The sequence below is a fragment of the Solanum pennellii genome, chromosome 9 (genome assembly GCF_001406875.1).
Source record: "Solanum pennellii chromosome 9, SPENNV200".
Lineage (NCBI taxonomy): Eukaryota > Viridiplantae > Streptophyta > Magnoliopsida > Solanales > Solanaceae > Solanum > Solanum pennellii.
This window is the reverse complement of record NC_028645.1, coordinates 2,967,450-2,985,935: the sequence shown is the minus strand read 5'-3', so window position 1 is coordinate 2,985,935 and position 18,486 is coordinate 2,967,450. Positions and strand designations below refer to the sequence as shown.

General features: G+C 33.0%; 2 protein-coding genes across 2 annotated transcripts; one reads left to right on the top strand and one right to left on the bottom strand.

Annotated features, from left to right (window-relative positions):
• The first annotated feature begins 6,798 nt into the window (after positions 1 to 6,798).
• Positions 6,799 to 9,620, top strand: LOC107031234 (APO protein 3, mitochondrial-like). Its single transcript, XM_015232526.2, has 3 exons — positions 6,799 to 7,603; positions 8,208 to 8,638; positions 8,945 to 9,620. The coding sequence occupies exons 1-3, from the start codon at positions 7,242 to 7,244 to the stop codon at positions 9,352 to 9,354; spliced, it is 1,203 nt and encodes a 400-aa protein (XP_015088012.1). The 5' UTR covers positions 6,799 to 7,241; the 3' UTR covers positions 9,355 to 9,620.
• Positions 9,621 to 9,731: 111 nt separating this feature from the next.
• LOC107031233 (monodehydroascorbate reductase) lies at positions 9,732 to 14,855 on the bottom strand. The gene is made up of 10 exons (XM_015232525.2): positions 14,710 to 14,855; positions 13,370 to 13,441; positions 12,776 to 12,827; positions 12,333 to 12,413; positions 12,084 to 12,202; positions 11,779 to 11,998; positions 11,523 to 11,641; positions 11,313 to 11,438; positions 10,738 to 10,878; positions 9,732 to 10,296 (listed from the first exon to the last, which is right to left on the bottom strand). Exons 1-10 carry the CDS (start codon positions 14,758 to 14,760, stop codon positions 9,976 to 9,978), a joined length of 1,302 nt encoding a protein of 433 aa, XP_015088011.1. The 5' UTR covers positions 14,761 to 14,855; the 3' UTR covers positions 9,732 to 9,975.
• Positions 14,856 to 18,486: the final 3,631 nt, after the last annotated feature.

Genomic DNA, 18,486 nt, shown 5'->3' with positions numbered 1-18,486 from the left:
ATTTATTTGACCAAAAAAGAATCATATATTTCGATTTTGTTAGTGAAATAGAGGAGAAATTCAAATGCACAAGCACATAGGCGTCTAGCAATTTAGTGAAAAAGAGTAGGGTCAAATTAAGACAGATACGGATCAAAGTAAAGGTAGTAAACATAATAGAGTGAATTCAACCTTCCTAATCTTCTATACAAAATAACAAGACGTATAAAACAAAAAATAAACATTTCGTCTCTTTGAAAAACCATACAACAATCCTTGCAAATTAGCATTATCTATCATAATACCATTTGTCAGATCTGACACACATCTTATCACCTATACATGTTGTACATACTCTCAAAAAATTTCACGGTGTCAGATCGTTCAAAAGACATGCAAATTTCACGAGGTGTGTCAGATCGTCCAAAAGCTATGCATTTTTGGAGGATGCTACACACGTATAGAAATATTTTGGATAATTCGAGCAACTTAATTTATTACATATCTGTGAATAGAAGCTGAGGTCAACAAATATTCTATTTAAAGTGTAACGCTAAGAACCTTAAGGTAGAACACATCAAACTTAAATTCAGAATCCGCCTCTAATCGATTAAACGCTCAGAAGTTTCTAGATGATCTCAGCTTTTGCTCAAAGCTTAAATCATCTTTGTAGCATACTTATTGCAGATTTTAAAGCATAAACAAATGAACAAGTAAATGTCAAATTCCTATCACTATAATATTGCGGTGACTTAACCCATAGTGCCATTTTATAGAATTTATGTTCGTTTCATGAGCCTTCTCCTTCTTCAAAAGTAGTTTAAATGGAAGTCCATCAACCTGTCATCAGACACAATATTATCAAAAGAAAAATACGCAAAAAAAAAAAGCTCTACATTTCGCTAGGGCTTTAAGGGAAAAGTGCAAATAAAGAGTAGACTTTAATAAAAAAAGGCTCATAGAGAAGGAAAAAATACAAATATATATCTTAAGTCCAAGACTAATAATCATAAGCATGAATGACACATATATGAATAAAAAAATTAAAATAAAAATTATGATGAAGTGAAACATCAATTATTTAGTGTTGCCTCTTTAGAAGACACTCGTTGATAAGGAAAAGTATGTCTTAGAACCCTGATGACGAGACATACAAGTTGAGAGAGAAGAACAAAATTAGAATCAAAGAACTGTCCTAAAGCTAGGGGAGAATGCATCTTTAAGTTCCCAGGTTCATTTGAATCAAGTACTTTTGAAGTGGAGCATAAATTTACGTGCAAATATCTGTCAAAATTGCAATTACTAGTAAATATGAACCCATAAATTTAAAACATATTGGGTTTCATTGCTCAGAACGTTAAATGTTGAAACCGTAGAGCTTAAATCCTAAATTGGCCTCTGTCCTAAACAGTTAATTCTGATATTACTGTAACCTTCTCTTTCTTTATTTTTCTAATTTTTTTTTTATAAAAAGAAATGACAAACATTGTGGTAGTTTGTGTGTATCTCAACTAATCCACGGCACATCATGTCTAGCATGAAGAAGCTATATAATTGATTACTAATGGAACTAGTTGGAAAGACCTATTAGAATTGATCCGCCAGGGGATTAACATTATACACAACATAATAAGCACCTAAAAAAACAAAACTGTATATGGGATATAGAAGGTTTTCCAATACCTCGTTGTCCTTATCCTCGATAAATACACGTATAGCGTCATCAGCTCCTGCACTAGCAAATATTTCTGGGTCCTGGCCAAGCTTTCAAAATCATAAACGACGTTACTGATAGCCTTCTTGGCCAAGCTTTCAAAATCAACTTCCCCTTAACACCTTTTATAGCAAAACAGACTCGAATGCTTTTGAAAGTTATCCTTTGTTGCGCTTGACTTGTGCAGAAGCCGACCCAAGTCTCTAGAAACCATCCATGCTTTATCAATCTCCATACTTATTTTCTGTTTCTTTCAACTTCTACTCATCAAAATCCCCTTAAAACACCTTCATCTCTAAAAAAAAACTCGAAATTTTCTATGCAGTCTATTGACGTTCTGCACAGTGGCAGACACACTGTATTTCCTGAGTAGTGCTTAATCTGCTATTGCACTACTCACATCATGAAGATATGATTTCATAAAGGAAATTCTGAGAGTAATGCAAAATTATATACTTTGCTTCATATAACTGAAATGAAAGACATGTTTTAAGTTAAATGTTTTACTTACTATATTTTCCTTACCTAGACTTCTAAGGTTTTAACTTTTGAAATCTCCGATTTCCTTTTATACCAACTTTGGCATCTGAAAACAACCTAAAACTTCATCTTTTACACCGCACTCATCCTTTTAAGTCTATTAAACTCTCTATGATACAATTTTTTCAATTCCCATTAGTTCTCAAGGTTCTAACTCCCGAAATTCCCTTTACAATATATTTCCTTACCAGAACTATCTTTGAGTAGATAAAAATATCCTCAATGAACACAATCACAAACATGTTAAGGTATTGTCTAAACACTCTATTCATCAAATTAATGAACGTCATCAGAGCATTAGTCAACCCAAACGACATAACCAACAACTCATAATGACCATATCGAGTTCGAAAAGCCGTGTTCGGAGTTTCATCATCTTTCACCCTCATTTGGTGATAACTCGATCGGAGATCAATCTTAGAGAAGTCTTGGAAAACATTGGATACTTGAAAACTGATCCCGACACTATTTCAATGCCTTTTTCCGTTTTACTAATAATTTACCTCCCAAGTGTTATGGGTTTCAAATCCTCACAGGTTTTGTGCATAAATAAATCCTTCAGATTTACACAAGCTTTTATTGTGCTTTAGATGTCCTTTTCCATATCTTTTCGCTCTTTTTTCATTTTGAAATCTTACTTCAAACTTTACACAGATCTTTTTTTGCAATTTACATTTGCTTGCGGGTCGTTCAAAATTACTCTATAATCTTATAACTTTACCGATCGTTATAACTTTAAACATTTCAACATCTTCCTTTCACCTTTAGATCACATTTAGTAGAGAAAATATCTTTTACTTACCCAGGACAGTTCAAATCCGCTCTTGGTAGCCCAACTTATACTGCTCTTCAATTCTTAGTATCCATTTCATGCTTAAACACTGATTTTTCCATTATTCCAATGTCTTTTCCATTTTATTTAAAATTTATCTTCCAAGTGTTATGCCTTTCAAAAACTACTAGGATTCAGTAAGATATTACACACTTTTTTTTTTCTTATACTCCGCGGGATTCTTAATTTGAGAAGCAAAACATATAGATACAAGTTCTTTACTTGAGAAGAAAAATATTACGGTATTTACTATTCTAATCATCGTCTCTCTATGCTTATGGATAATAGGCCAAAAGAACGCTTGAACTTTCAACCTAAAACAAAAAGACTTGAACTACATTGTTGTCTTTGCGACTTTTAACTTACCTTTACGTATGGTGGGTAACTTCATGCCTCCCCTGTTATTAAATTATAGTCGCCTTTGTTTATTGCAGTTCATCTCTTAGCCGAGTTTTCTCCTACATTCATATAATTACAAAAGTCTCCTCTCCTTCCTTAGAAGTTGTGCAAAATACCACCTCAAATCCCTTTGTGCCATCCAGGTATGATTTTATAAAGTTTATCCTGGTTTCTAAAGTATATTATCATCATAATGAGGAGTTGACATATTAAGGTGTAAGTTGCCATCGCCAAGGTGACGATACGTGACTACTTTCGTTGAATCGTCTGTTAAATTTCAATTAACACAACATCAAATGATAGAGTTGCACCTTTCACTGTCATTAGCTGATTAGAATTCATCTCCCCTCCCTATTTCTTTTGTGAATTTTAGACGTAAGAGTGATTGGTAGACAGTCATAACGTGAAGTCGTTAATCACACGATGTATCAGAATATTTGAGACATAATCATGTGCGAGTTTATATAAAATTGAATCTAAATCCGCTGATGTGGCACCACCACAAACTAGGAAACTCACTTATCTATTTTTGTCAAATGCCAAAAACACGGCAAAAACTAATCTCCCTATACCACCCTTCAAATTCAAAAGTTGCTTTCCCAAATCTACCTCTACAAAGGCTCGCAAAAATGTTTGGCCCATTCACTGTTCGACTTGATGCGCTGAGAGCGATGAAAAAGGATTTCTGGGGTAATGGAGACCAGGAAAGAGGGAAGCTTCAGTCAACCTTAAGGCATGGAATCCTCCACCAGCAAGCAGCACCGGAGTTAATCGTAACGTTTTCGATCTGGGGGTCAGGAGCTGAGATTATAGTATCGTAGTCAATGCTCTTTGATCACCGTCATGAGATTTGACTATAGCTAATCAATCTCCTGCTTTCATGGGCTTTGGAATCTTAATGCTATACTTAGAGCGGATCTAGAAATCCCCAGATAGTGATAGTTGGCTTGGTGAAATACTTATATACCTATCAATCTCGTTCCTAATTTTCATTTTCTTTCACACTTTCGTACCTTGAACACTATCACCATTAAACATTAAACAAATGCTTATCACAAACTACCGAAGACTATGTTGCGTTGATACTGAAAGGTTGCTTATGGGAAATTTTGTCCTTCACTTAGTAGGAGGATAATGCTAAGTTACGTGATAGCTCGCAAGGATTCAACTTTGCTAGTGAATTTGATATCGTCCTGAAGAGATCTTTGTCCTCTAATATCAACATTGTATCTCTAAATCAAAATTTTTTATTGGGTTCGCCTTCAAAAAAAAAAGAAATTTTACTTTAATCTCTGTGGTTTTCCTATTCTAACTGATGCAGGCGGACACCTACTATATTAAATCTCATTGTCTTAACTCGTGTTTTAAGATAGGCATAATACATATATTGGATCCTAAACTTGACTTCAAATTTTAATTTTGACCTCCAACTTTTATAATGCACAAACAAGCATTTTAACTGTCCAACTTTTAAATAAATAAACACATGAGTCCTACATGGCACAATACACGTAGGACAAAAAATGACATGTAGGACATGCGTGTCTATTTGTTCAACTTTATATAAGTTTAAGTATTTACTTGTGCACTCCCAAAATTGAAGGGCATAAATATGATTCAAAGCCAAGTTAAAGGGCATATTTATATATTATCCCTTTAAGAAAACACTATGTTTTTAGTTCATGATTACTCAAAGAGATATAATTTTTGTCTACTTAAAATAGACAAATGTATATATTCGGTCTTTGCTTTTTGCCGGACCGTAAATTTATGAACATAGTAATACTATTCCTAAGTTGCTTAAATGAGTACTTCTAGGGAAGGTGTTCATAATTTGTCAAACTTTTACAAGGATCCCAATAATCTTGCCTTACATCTTACGTATTGCAATTTTTTCTATGTTCTATTTATTGTTGTATTTGTATCTATTACTTCGTTTTGTGTTACTTGAGCATGGGATCTTTTGCGAACAATCTTTTCAGACAGGGGTAAGGTAAGTTTCTGCTCTACCCTCGCCAAATTCCAATGTCTTTTGCCTAGGAAATTATTGCAATCAATGATGGATGAATATAAATAAAATGATTTGCTGAGACATTATTTCATCCAAAGGAGTATATGTTGGTTGATCAAATTAAAAAAGATGTGATTTGTTATGCTCATTAAATTTGTCAACTACACAACAAATTCAATAAGATGCACAAACACTTGGATTTTGGATTAGGTATGAAAGAGACCTTGCATACAAGGGCGGACCCCTCAGCAAAAAATTACGTTGTATATTCAAGGTGTTTTTAATAATTTTTATGTTTATATATTGATTTTGAACCTCCTAAATATAAAATTAGGGGTTGGCTTAGTGATTTAGGGGTTCAAATCACTATTTTTTTTTTCCAAACCCCCTTAATGGAAATCTTGAATCCGCCACTGCTTGCATAGGATAACAATACTCAAATTGATGAATCAAATGTTATTAACTCTTCGTGAAAAGATAAATATAGGGAATGAAATCAAATATTCTTGACAATTCAGTGTACTCCCTTAAAAGCACAAATATTACTAATGATCCTAGGTAGGCTAATTGATGTAGTGTATCACTATGCGAAGCACGGACAACTTTCCTAGTTTATTTATAACATCAGATTCAACACTTTAAATTGTTCTTATCAGTTTCACATTAATATCTCGTATAATAATAATGACATAGATTTAGCATAAAGTAATGCATGCATTATTTTAAGGCATAATACATAAATGTGCCCTTTAACTTGGCTTCGAATCACATTTACGCCCTTCAACTTTGGGTGTGCACAAGTAGACACTTAAACTTATATAAAGTTGAACAAATAGACACACATGTCCTACATGTCATCCTACATGTCATTTTTTGTCCTACGTGGTGTCCTACGTGTATTGTGCCATATACGACTCATTTGTTTAGTTATTTAAAAGTTGGATAGTTAAAGTGTCTGTTTGTGCATTATGAAAGTTGGAGGTCAAAGTTAAAATTTGAAGCCAAGTTTAGGGTCCAATATATGTATTATGCCTTATTTTAATAGGCATAATAGTATATAAATGTGTCATTTAACTTCAGTTATTTTGTACATAATTCAACTTAAATTCATATTAAATTAAATATGTAGATAAACACATATCTACGTGACATAAACAAATTAATTTCTTATGTGACAATTCACGTGAAATTCACTTAGAACGTCACATGTAACATATATGTCTATTTATGCATAATTAAAATTTAAAAACAGATATATTAGTTAATGTCAAGCTAAACTATACATTTATCTATGATTATATTATGCCTATTTAATATTGTCAAAACAAACTTCCATATAGTCATACGAGTGATTTAAAATTAATTTTCTACCTCTAATTAAGGTGCAAATAGATGCTACTAAAAAATGATTTTTTTTTCTTTTTTGGTACTTTTGTAACTTGTATTTCTTCACTTCCTCTCTTCTTTGCATCTTCAGAATTTCTACTCTTTGGTGCAATTTTATTTGTGTTTTATTTTTGAAGGTGAATTTGACGTAACTGGTAAAGTTGTTGATATCGTAAATTTAAAATATCCCCGTGAGATCAAAACTCACGGCTGAAGCTTAGTGAACCGGGCTATCCTCTTATTTTGTACAGTATGTAATTTTTTATTAAGCTCAAAAAGACCATCTGCACACCAACTGTTTGTTATAATGCCTAGCTGGTGAAATTTCAAAATAAAACTTTGAGAGAACTTTCAGTATTTCACATTTGTAGCTTCTCAGAATGATTCATAGGCGAGTTACATCAGTCTTAAATCTTCGTGGGAATGCGATATTATCGACTGTGAAGGAGCTGGGCAGTGTTGTTCCATTTTATTCAACTGTATCAGCCATGGAAACTCTACCAAGAAAGCTGAAAAAGGCTGAAAAAAAGCCATGGGTGACGAGTGTTAACGAGCTTAAGCGGAGAGCAAGATTTGAAAAGCAAGAGAGAAGGGTGGTACGTGAAGTTGCACTGCGGCCACCGGAAAATGGGCTATTAGTTGAAAAGTTAATCCCTGTTGCTCATCGTGTGTTAGCTTCAAGAGCTCAGTTGTTAGCTTGTGTTTCGAGGATATCGGAGGAAATTCCTATTTATTTCTGCAGGTAAGATTTATTTTGCATCCAAAAGTTGCTCGGACTCTTCAAAATTGTTTTCATTATCGGTTTTGGATACACTTATTCAACATACATCCGTTGACAATTTTGACGAGTTGAGCAACATAGCAATCTTGCATCTAAGCAAACGTTGTTGCAATTAATCATATGTGAAAGAATAAAATGGTCAAAAACACACCTGAACTATCATTTTTTTGCTAGTTTCACACTCCAATTATAATATTCTTACCATGTTATACACTTATACTTCTATAGTTCTATAACAAGTTTTCAACTTTAAATTCTTTATTTCAAGTTGAAGTTTGAAATAATGAATTAAATTGTAAGTAAACATTGATTTGCAAATAATAGATCAAGTTAAGTTGGAATAATGAAATAATTAGTGCGGACAAATGTAAGTATTGGAATGAATTAGACTTGACTAGAACAACAACAGATATCGAAGATTCATATGGCTAACTCCTGCTGATTTAGAGTCGAGGTCTTTTTAATTGATGGAAGTTATTGACTATCTAGCAACTCATTATGAAATTCAACTTTTTAAATCGTCGAGCAATCAGGTCTGTGTTGTGATTTTTGTTCTTTTGTGCAGCTTATGTACCGAAGTTCATGTTGGTCATCCACCACATAAGATCAGAACTTGCGATGTTAGCGGCAGTCAGAAGAACAAAGAGCATACATGGCAAAGAGGGGGCGTAGATCATGTATTACCTGTTGTACAATCTTTTCATCTCTATGACAGGTTAGGAAGAGCTGTTTCACATAACGAGCGACTTGAAGTTGATCGCATCCCAGCCCTTGTAGAATTGTGCATTCAGGCTGGTGTGGACTTACCTGAGTACCCAACCCGAAGAAGGAAGTTCCCCATTTACCGGGTTGCTGGAAAACTCATAGATTTTGAGAAGAGGTTTACCAAGGATGATTTGTTCGGGAAGGACGTAGAAACTTTTAGGTCTAGGGAAACTATTAAGAAGCACATCGGAGATGGAAATTATTTGAATTTACCCTATGATGACATAAAAGGTTTGTCTTTATGTTACTACAATGTTTTCACTTATAATTATTAGTCATTTTTCAATGTGCATTTTCCTATTAAAATACATCAATTTCCTCTCTAGAGCTTCAAGTTATGTTGCTCAGAGTTTCCAAAATTGTTGCCGCACCTGTGTCGGCCTCTCCAAAATGCACTACTTTTAGAGTATCCGATACAGACCCGTCGACATTTTTGAAGAGTCTAAGCATCATAGACTTAAAAGTATGTAAAAAAATTATTACTTATGGTATGACGAAATTTCTGGTTTGATTCTCTACTACTTATCACTTCTCCAGGATTCGCTATGCGAGGAATGGAAGCTTGGGAGACTATGCGTACTGGAACCATACAGCTCATGAAAACTTATGGCGTTCAAACATGTGGATATTGTCCTGAGTTGCAAGTCGGGCCAAAGGGGCATAGGGTTAGGCAATGTCAAGCCTTCAAGCACCAGATGAGGGATGGACAACATGCTTGGCAAGAGGCAACAATAGATGATCTTCTCTCCACTGTATATGTTTGGCATGTCCAAAACCCGCATGCTGGTGACATTTTGGTAGATTCTATGAAGAGGTATTACGGAAAGTTACCTGCAGTCGTTGAACTGTTTAGTCAAGTTGGAGCACAAGTCGGAGATGATTACTATCACATGATGAGAGATGATGTTGTAGTTCCTGGACGAGATGAAGAAAAGTTAGTTGTATAAAGCTCTGAAATGCTGCCAACATATTGGCAGAGTAGAATCAACATTAGACCGAAGACATTGTTTCCTTGGTTTGATTTCTGCTAGTGAGGATAAACCCAAGACTATATCGTTGCCAGAGCTCGTTTGTTGTTAGGGTAATCTATGCAGATTCTGGCAATTAAAACTTCAACTTCATGTTGAGATACAACCAACTTTTCTTGCCTTTAAAATTAGGACTATGTATAGAAGGTACTATTATTAGGAAAAGTAATATAGTTTCACATCGACCTTTAAGATGTTTTAAATGCATGTCATTTTGCGTCTATAAAAGCATGTCATTAAAGATAAAATGTGCATAACCAAAGTGTGCGCTTTTATTCTATAAGCACAACAAAATCCAAGTAAATAGATGCTCATATTTTCACAAACCATTGTTTCTAACATTCATTATTTACAGAGATGTCACACTTTAAGGTATGAATATATATGCCTTACAGGGTGATCTTCTGCAACTAAACTCAGATAAAGAAACATCATATTTAAACCAATCAAACAGCCATGAAAAATGTCAAACAATTACAACATTGTAAATAAGGCAGAAACTTCAAAGAGCTGTTTTAAAATAAAAAATAGGTATAAAAATTAGATCTTTGAGGCAAAACTGATGCCCTCCTGTGCCAATTGATCCAAGGTAGCAGCGGGTTGAACCTTTGCAACCTTAGCAATTGCCTTGTTCTCTTCAGGTGACCCACTCTCGAGGAATGCACCAACGATCTTTCCATCTTTGATCCAGTATTGTCCAAACTTGTGAGTTGCAGAGTTGGGATCAGCGTCCCCAAAGAGCACTGTTTCACCCACATTATCACCGTAGAATTGCCAAGACAAATCGAAGGCACGGGAATAGAAGTATGGAAGGTAGTCATATTCATCGACAGACTTCCCTTGCTCACTGGCAAATATTGCCTGCACCAGCAACAATGTAACATTAACATTTTTACTTATAAGAAGATGTGGAGTATGAGAATTTGTAACTACATTTGACCGAGTTGATTGACAGAGTAGAAAGACACTAACAAACTGCAGAAAGCTGTTCTAAGAAGTCACAGTGAAAGCAAAAGATAACCTGTGTGCTATGTGAGTGTAATTTAACGTTGTATTGTTACAAATTTGTACTCATGCCAGGACAATAAACAATCAGTAGGCATGTAGAGTGAAGATAGTTTTCAGTATTTGAACACCCTAATCTGCATGTGTGGTTCAAAGATCCAGTTTATATCATGACTCATGAGAGCAATCACGGTTGACCAAGTAAAGAATCAACATATTATAAGCAGGATGATGATATAAACTTTCATATAAAACTTCCATATCAACTCTGGATAGCGTCAGGGAGCTGTCACATACCTTGACAGCCTGCTCAGCAGATTTGCGAGAATGATCAACATGTTCAACTCTTCTAATCTCATTGTACATTTTCAAAGGAAAAGTGGCAACATCACCCACAGCATATACATCAGGTACACTTGTTTTGAAGAACGCATCTGTCTGCAAAAAAAAGCCTTGGTGTAAGTACAGGAATAGTGTCATTTTGAATGGAACATGACATAATCCATTGTAATTCTGATACATAGGAGAAACAGCTTATAGCTTGACAAGAACACAGTTTTAGATCAACAAGGAAACGATAAAACAAGTTCATTGATTTCCACTATTTGATGCAATTTCTTATGTGCAAAATTAGCTCATTTCTTTGTATTGACTAAAGTAGCACCACAATTTCCGGAATCCATTGATCTGTTCCTTCAACAAATCATCCCAGTTGCTCTCCTCTATTTTCGAAGCTTATACTGAACTATTTAATTTATTTTGGTACATTATACTGCAAATTCAAAGGTTTAACCATGAAAATGACAAAATTATCAAAAAGCACGCAAGCCAGAACTTATTAAAAGGATGAGTACTGAACAGTGAGTGCACACCTTAATTCCACCCTTCTCCTCTTCAACTTGCCCTTTGAATAGAGTTGTGAGTGGTCTTGCTCCGACTCCTACGACTACTATGTCAGCTTCCAAAACTCTGCCATCTTTGAGTTTGACTTCCTTCACCTGCAAATTCAAAACAGGAATGCTGTGAGGTAATGCTCTAAAGCTCAACCAGATTTCTCAAAATGGTAGAGTCTTGAGAAAAACCTCTCCATTTGGATGGGTATCAAACCCAACAGCCACTGTACCCTTGATAATATTGACTCCCTTGTTTTTATAATAACCTTCATAGAATGCAGCTATGCCCTCTGTGAAAAGCCGAGGCACTGGAAAATCATAAGGATTACAGTAAGATAACAATACAATTAAGCAGGACAATATATTCTTCATAACTGACTACCATGAAACAGTTTAACATTTCATGTTATGCATGCAGTGTGCAAACTAAACGCAATTTACTTACTGCACCATGGTTCTGGGTAAACCATATTGACTTCAATGTTGTTCAGTCTCAGTACAGCACTAAGCTCGAGACCGATGTACCCTCCCCCAACAACAACAGCTTTACCATTTTTCTTAGCTTTTAATGCTTCCACAAGTTGATCAGCATCATCGATTTCTCTCAAGTAAAAGATATTCTTGGAATCAGCACCTTGTACACCAAAATCTGACAACTTCAAAACCTGAATAGACACAAACAATAAATTAATCTAATGACAAAGAAAATTTTTAAATTAAACAACACAACCACATTTCCAAGAGACTCACGGTGGATCCTGTTGCAATAACAAGTGTTTGATATTTAAAAGATTCCCCAGCTGCACTAACAAGAGTCTTTGAAGCAAGATCTGCTTTCACTATTTCAGTACTCAGGATCAACGAAATGCCTACAAGATGAGACCATATGATTCATAAGAGATGTGTCTTCAACCAGATATACCACCATATGTAAAGTTAACAGAAGTCATGCATGGCCATATGTCTGCAAATAATTGCTTAAACACAGAGACTATTTACCTTTCTCTGCATACCACTCAGGAAGCTGTCTCTCTCCTCCACTTCCAACACACACATGAAATCCTGGGAGTCTAGCAGCTCCTGGTAGATCAACGGATATGTGTTAGGGAAAAGATTTTATGATACCAGGTAAATTTCAAATGTTTAAAAAGTACAGCAGCTTTTTGACTTAGCAATTTGTGACAAAACTACATGAGATGACATTCTGTAAAATATATCATGCTCAAATTGTTTTTCTTTTTCATTTTTTTCTTTGCTAGTAGGACAAGCAATGACCATTCTACAAGAAAAGTTGAGATATATTTTCAAATGTGTCTGCAAGAACTTTAACTACAAATAAAGATGATATGCATTTTCCATAATAAGACTTTTATTCAAGTCCACATCCACACTACCACTTACGGAAGTCAAAATTAACTATCCAAGGAAAAAAGAAGACTTGCCTTCAGGAAAAAGGTATGCCTTGCTAAGTGCAGGACGTTCATAAGGAGCCACCTGAGGTAGAAAAAAACTTTTTAGCAATCAGATCAAATCTAACATTATTTTCCTGAAAGAAGGAAAGATTGTTAGATGTAAAACAGGAAAGAATGGACATAAGAGTAGATAAGTTGCAAAAGAAAATCAACCAAAGAGAGAGAAAGATAGGAATAGCCTAACACACTAGGGACAACAGAGGTGTGATCAGAACTCGTTTTGGGAAGATTAGTACAAATTTACAAGCAAATCGTAGAGTACCAAGACACTTTTCCTATCCAAATAGACAAGAATATATCAAAGGGAATTTAACAATATTAGCTAAGGAATCATGAATGAATACTTTCTGGAAATTTACAAGTATTAGCTGATGAAAAATTAGCTTATAACATCAACCACAGAACTTAGAGATTCTTATATAACTCTAGAGACCAATGATACAATATTTTTACAGAAAACAAAACAAATGATCCCTTTTCCAAAATGAAGTCCACACAAGCAGAAATGCAACTAGTATCTAATATTAAATTAGTGAAGGCAAGAAAGCAGTACAAAATACTTACTGCCTCTTTGGAAATAATAGCCAGTTCCCCAGGCTTAACTCCCTGTTTGGCAAATTCTCTAGCAGCATACCCCTGCAAATGCAACCAAACTTGTTAAATTCATTTACGAACACGAATTCAAAAAAGTTGAATGCATAAACAAGAAGATTTGTTCCTACAAGATTTCAGAAACAAAACTATAATCCTTTATTTCAGCTAGTTCCTAATAAATCTTTTTCCACATCCTAGGGAAAAAGGTAAACGTAGCCTCTTTGTCAATACCACGGAAAAACGAAACGTACAGTTACAGTAAATACAAAAAGGAATCTTCTATACAAACAAAGAAATAATTCGTGGGCAGAAGTAGCAATACATATCTCTACTAGAATCCTAATCATTAGTTATCCCAAATAAGAGGAATGACAAATTAGGGAACTTATATGCCAGTTACAATATTCTAATGAAAGATTTAGAGTTCATTACCCAACCATTCGAAGATATCTACAATTTCTAAGCCAAAGGACAAAATAGAGGAGACTGGGATACTTTAACTCATCAAATCACATTTAATTTTGTGTCAACTGGTTATAACCATCCAAAGTAAATAGAAATAAGTATGCCATGATCTCTTCCTCCCAATATCTCAACAAGACAACTAGTAGGTTCTACATTTTCAAATCACTTCGTACTAAAACCCTCCAAACTCCATTTCTAAGTGACTCATTTCATCAATTAAGCCAAAACAATGAAGGGATATAAGCTTACCTACAACAATACTCTAGCTATCACTCTCCAAAATCTAACAACTGAAATGAAGAATAAAGTAACACACACACACACACAAGGATGTATACGAGCACGTGTATCCGTCTCAATATATATTATCACTTCGTATTGAAAGCATCTATGATCTAACTCCATTCCTAAGTAAATCAACCATTCCAGAGCAGATTGAAACACTAAATGGAAATAATTCTCGCTTTCAAACTCCATAATCTAACAGTTGACTATCAAAATATTAAGTAAAACTAAAAATACATGAATTTACGTTTGTGCAGAACCGTGCACCACACTGTCTCTCTCAGTTATCCAAAAAAAAATAACTTCTATATCTTAATATTTATCAGTGTGTATATGTACAGATGCAGAAACCGAAACGCCATTTCACTATGCTAACTTTCAGATCTATTGTAAACTATATATCACATCGAATAATTCTCACCGGAAAAATCATCAAAAAAAAAACTAGAACACGAATTCCGCAATTCCGAACTCAAATCAAACATGTAAGCTCAGAAACTAAAGTCTATTAACAAAAAAATCAAAAATAAAGCTAAATTTGATGATCGGTAAATACTCACAGCAGAAACACCGCCACCGACGATCACATACTTGAATGATTTCTCCGCCATTGATGAACTTTCACAGTGAAAATAGTTAGAGCTTTTTTGGTGAAGATGAAAAAAAAAGTTTTGTTTAAGAGAAATGATGAATGTGGACTTATATTTATAATGGATATAAATTTTTGATTGGCTAAAATAGGAAGATAATAAGACGAGTAAGGTCGTCAATTACAAACGTACACGTGGCACGTTATATGCCGATTGATTTGCTGACTGTACAGTTGCCACGACAGTTATATTAGAGAGAAGATAAAGTCAAATTGGAAATGTAATTTATTACATAACAATAATAATAGTATTATTTTATTTTATAATATACAATTAAAGAATTTTTTTTCTTAATACAAGATATTAATGACAATAAAATGAATATTTTTTCGAATAAAATGTGATAACCTTTAATGAATTAACAATAAAGTCAGGTTCTTACGTATCTTTAATTTTCAATTTATTAATCATTAATAATATAGTTAATGCAATTTCATAAATAGAGTTTAAGGAGGATAAGATGTATACAGACACGTACACTCATTTTTATGAAATTTCTTCGATAAATTATTAGTAATAGTTTATTTCTATAAATTATTAATAAAGTAAACAAGTGGGAATTATTTATTTATTATTGGTCTTGAAGTGGGAATTTAATTTATGAGAAGTGATCTTTTCTTCTTTTTTTTTTCTTTTTTTAAGTTAATTACTTTGTGGGTTTGTTTTAAATTCAATGAGTTTTGACACTTGTCTTTTAGTACTTAATTATTTTTTTTTAGAAAAGTCATAATCATTGACGTCATTGCTGAGACAAAACAATTGTACTATAAAGGAAATAGCCAAGTGTGAAAAGTATATATATTTTTCTTTTAATTTTGGGAGAGGAATGTGAAAGGTATCTTGGTCAAATATCAACAAATTAAATATTAAAATTAAATTAACAAATTAGTTAACTATTTTCATTTAAGAAACTTCGAAAGTTCGAATCCATTTTGCTGCAAAAAAAATTAAAATAAAATATCAAGTTTTGAACATTGAGAGAGATGTTTATTTATTTTTGGTACTATCGGAGGTTAAATTGAAGATTGAAAAAATTGACAAGTAATGATTTAGTTACGTTGAGGTCCCTGGTCGCTAAAAAGTCTGAATCATTTTGTTGAATAAACTAGAAGTGAATTAACGTAACGATTGAATGTGTAAAGTGTCGATCAGCGCATCTCAATATATAATCCTCACAGTAAAAGTAAAATTTGAAATTTAAAGTTTATGGACTCTAACAACAATCTAAAATTAATTTAAAATAATAATTGAATTCATAGTACAATATCAGTAGATTTCTAAGGGGTAAACACAAGTTATAGTGTGGATTCGGTCCCATTCCAAGACCTAAGAGTGAGCTGAATCCAATTTCATCTAGCAATCGATCAAATAGTATTCACTCATTGCATATTATTTTTTTAATAAATTTTATATAACGTACTTTTAAATTAATCGAATCAATAAAGTATCAAAATAATGGAATAACAAAATTAAAAAATAAAGGAAAAAGTATGATCAAGTGTGAAAGGTATAAATGATAATGTAACCAACTACCAAATCCTTCATAAATGTATGACCATTGACATAAGAACTAGAAAGGTCAAAAAACAAAAGTTTGACCAGGAAATTTTCAGAAGAATATGAATATTTTTATCACTATGATATAAGCATAAACAATACAATATAATCTTATTCAAGTGGTTTGCTAATTAAATTATGGATGGAATTAATAAAAATAATTGATTTTAATCTTGAATTTTTGAAAGAATTTTGTGGGAAGAGGCATCTTTATAATTTTTGTGGTGTGCTTTGCAATTGAATTATCATGAAATTATTATTTCACCCTCATATTACTATAATATAGTATAAATTAAGGGAAAATTACGCGGATAAGCAAAATTATACTATTTAATTACTCATCATAGCTATAGTTTGCTATAGTTATCACTCGCGATTAACATTATACAATAATTACGTGGATTAACTTCGAGTTTGTATAATTAGTCATGTTTGTATATGCATAATTCGCCAGGAAATACAAATAAATATGTATAATATACAATTTTTTAGCCTATATACATATACAATTCACATCTCTCCCACTCTCTGTCCTCTCTCACTCGCCTCTCTCAATCTCGCTCGCCTCTCTCCTCCCTCTCCAATCTCGGTTGTTATTTATACAAATGTATATGTATAATATACAGTTATATACGATTATATACATACACAGTTCACCTCTCTGCCCCTCTCTCGCTCGCCTCTCTCCTCTATCTACCAGTCTCGCTCGCCTCTCTCCTCCCTCTGTCAATCTCTCTTGCCATATATACAATTACATATGTATAATATACAATTATCTAACCAATATACATATACAATTCACCTTTCTCCACTCTTTTCCCCATCTCTCTCGCCTCTCTCCTCCAAATAACATGTAGCTATAAATTGTAATTATTAAAATATAGCTATGAAGAGTAATTAATTATTTTTAAGCGGCTATATATAAAAGTTTCAAATAAATTAATCCCTGAATTACAAATTTTGGATAATGAAAATTAATCAAACGCAAAATAGAATAATTTATATTTAATTTTGTGCTTATTATCATTTATTTTACCAAACCAAATGATCCCGATAGGTATAAGCTTACCTACATTCAATATTTGTATCAAACTAATAAATATATGATATGTATTTACATGTAGACTTTTAATACTTAATTATAATTAATTAATATATATATTTCACCACATTAAATCATTAATAGTAAATTTACATGATTGGGTACAAAATCCGGACGAAGGCAGGTTTTAATTGTAAAAGAATTTGTGTTACATAATACTTGTGTGTTATAATATGGAAAAAAACTTTTTTTAAATATGTGTTTACACTAAATAAAGGCGGCTCTAGCGACAAATAAAAGAGGCAAGTGCTCATGCCTTTAAATTCGAGACGCCTCATTTATTTATTATTTTTAGGAATAGTAAGGTTTTAAGTTTTTTTTTAAAAAAAATTAAAAAATACAACATATACTTGCATAATCAAGTTTTTGTGAGTTTCACACTTCAATTATCCCTTATTCTCTTTTATAAAAAACTTTTTCTTGAAAAAGAAATGAAGGTCCCTCATTAAAATTTAACTTTAGAAAACCAAATAAATAAATATAAAACATATAGACATTTTAATGCTTATTGTTAAGTAATATGTATTTTTACTTGGATTTGTTGATTCTTAAGGTTAATAATTCAGATAGGTTTAAAAGCTCAGTATGATAAGTATTTATCCGTATCATACTATATCACTGATAAACACACAATAATTATTCATATTTTCACCTTACTAAATCACTCGATCATAATATAATTTGATATAAGCAAAACTGATATGTTTAAATTTAAAGTTTATCACAAAAATTTCTTTTTTCAATAACACTTCTAAATAAATTTCATCAAATGGATTCACAGATTTGGGCTGTTTTTTTGGCCCAAAGAGAGGTTGGGCTTAAAGTAAAGTAAAACAAAAATAAATCATCAAAAAACTGAAACTTGCAAAAGTTCCTTTTTGGTCCAATTTTTCCATAGTGAAACAAGCATTAAAATGGTTAAGGGAAGGACCACTTGCAAAAGACCCTTTAGAGCCTTCTAATTCCCCCCTTTGTGATACTTTTAGCATTTTGTTCGGTGACTAGTGATACTTGAAATACGATTAAAT

What these genes read in the sequence shown, in the direction of transcription:
- LOC107031233 (XM_015232525.2), bottom strand. Translation starts at nt 14,760, where the DNA reads ATGGCGGAGAAATCATTCAAGTATGTGATCGTCGGTGGCGGTGTTTCT. An exon ending in ATACCCATCCAAATGGAGAG is followed by an intron (nt 11,439 to 11,522) that starts GTTTTTCTCAAG and finishes TTGAATTTGCAG; the next exon opens with GTGAAGGAAGTCAAACTCAA. An exon ending in CTGCTGAGCAGGCTGTCAAG is followed by an intron (nt 10,297 to 10,737) that starts GTATGTGACAGC and finishes TTGCTGGTGCAG; the next exon opens with GCAATATTTGCCAGTGAGCA.
- LOC107031234 (XM_015232526.2), top strand. Translation starts at nt 7,242, where the DNA reads ATGATTCATAGGCGAGTTACATCAGTCTTAAATCTTCGTGGGAATGCG. An exon ending in ATTCCTATTTATTTCTGCAG is followed by an intron (nt 7,604 to 8,207) that starts GTAAGATTTATT and finishes TCTTTTGTGCAG; the next exon opens with CTTATGTACCGAAGTTCATG. An exon ending in ACCCTATGATGACATAAAAG is followed by an intron (nt 8,639 to 8,944) that starts GTTTGTCTTTAT and finishes TCACTTCTCCAG; the next exon opens with GATTCGCTATGCGAGGAATG.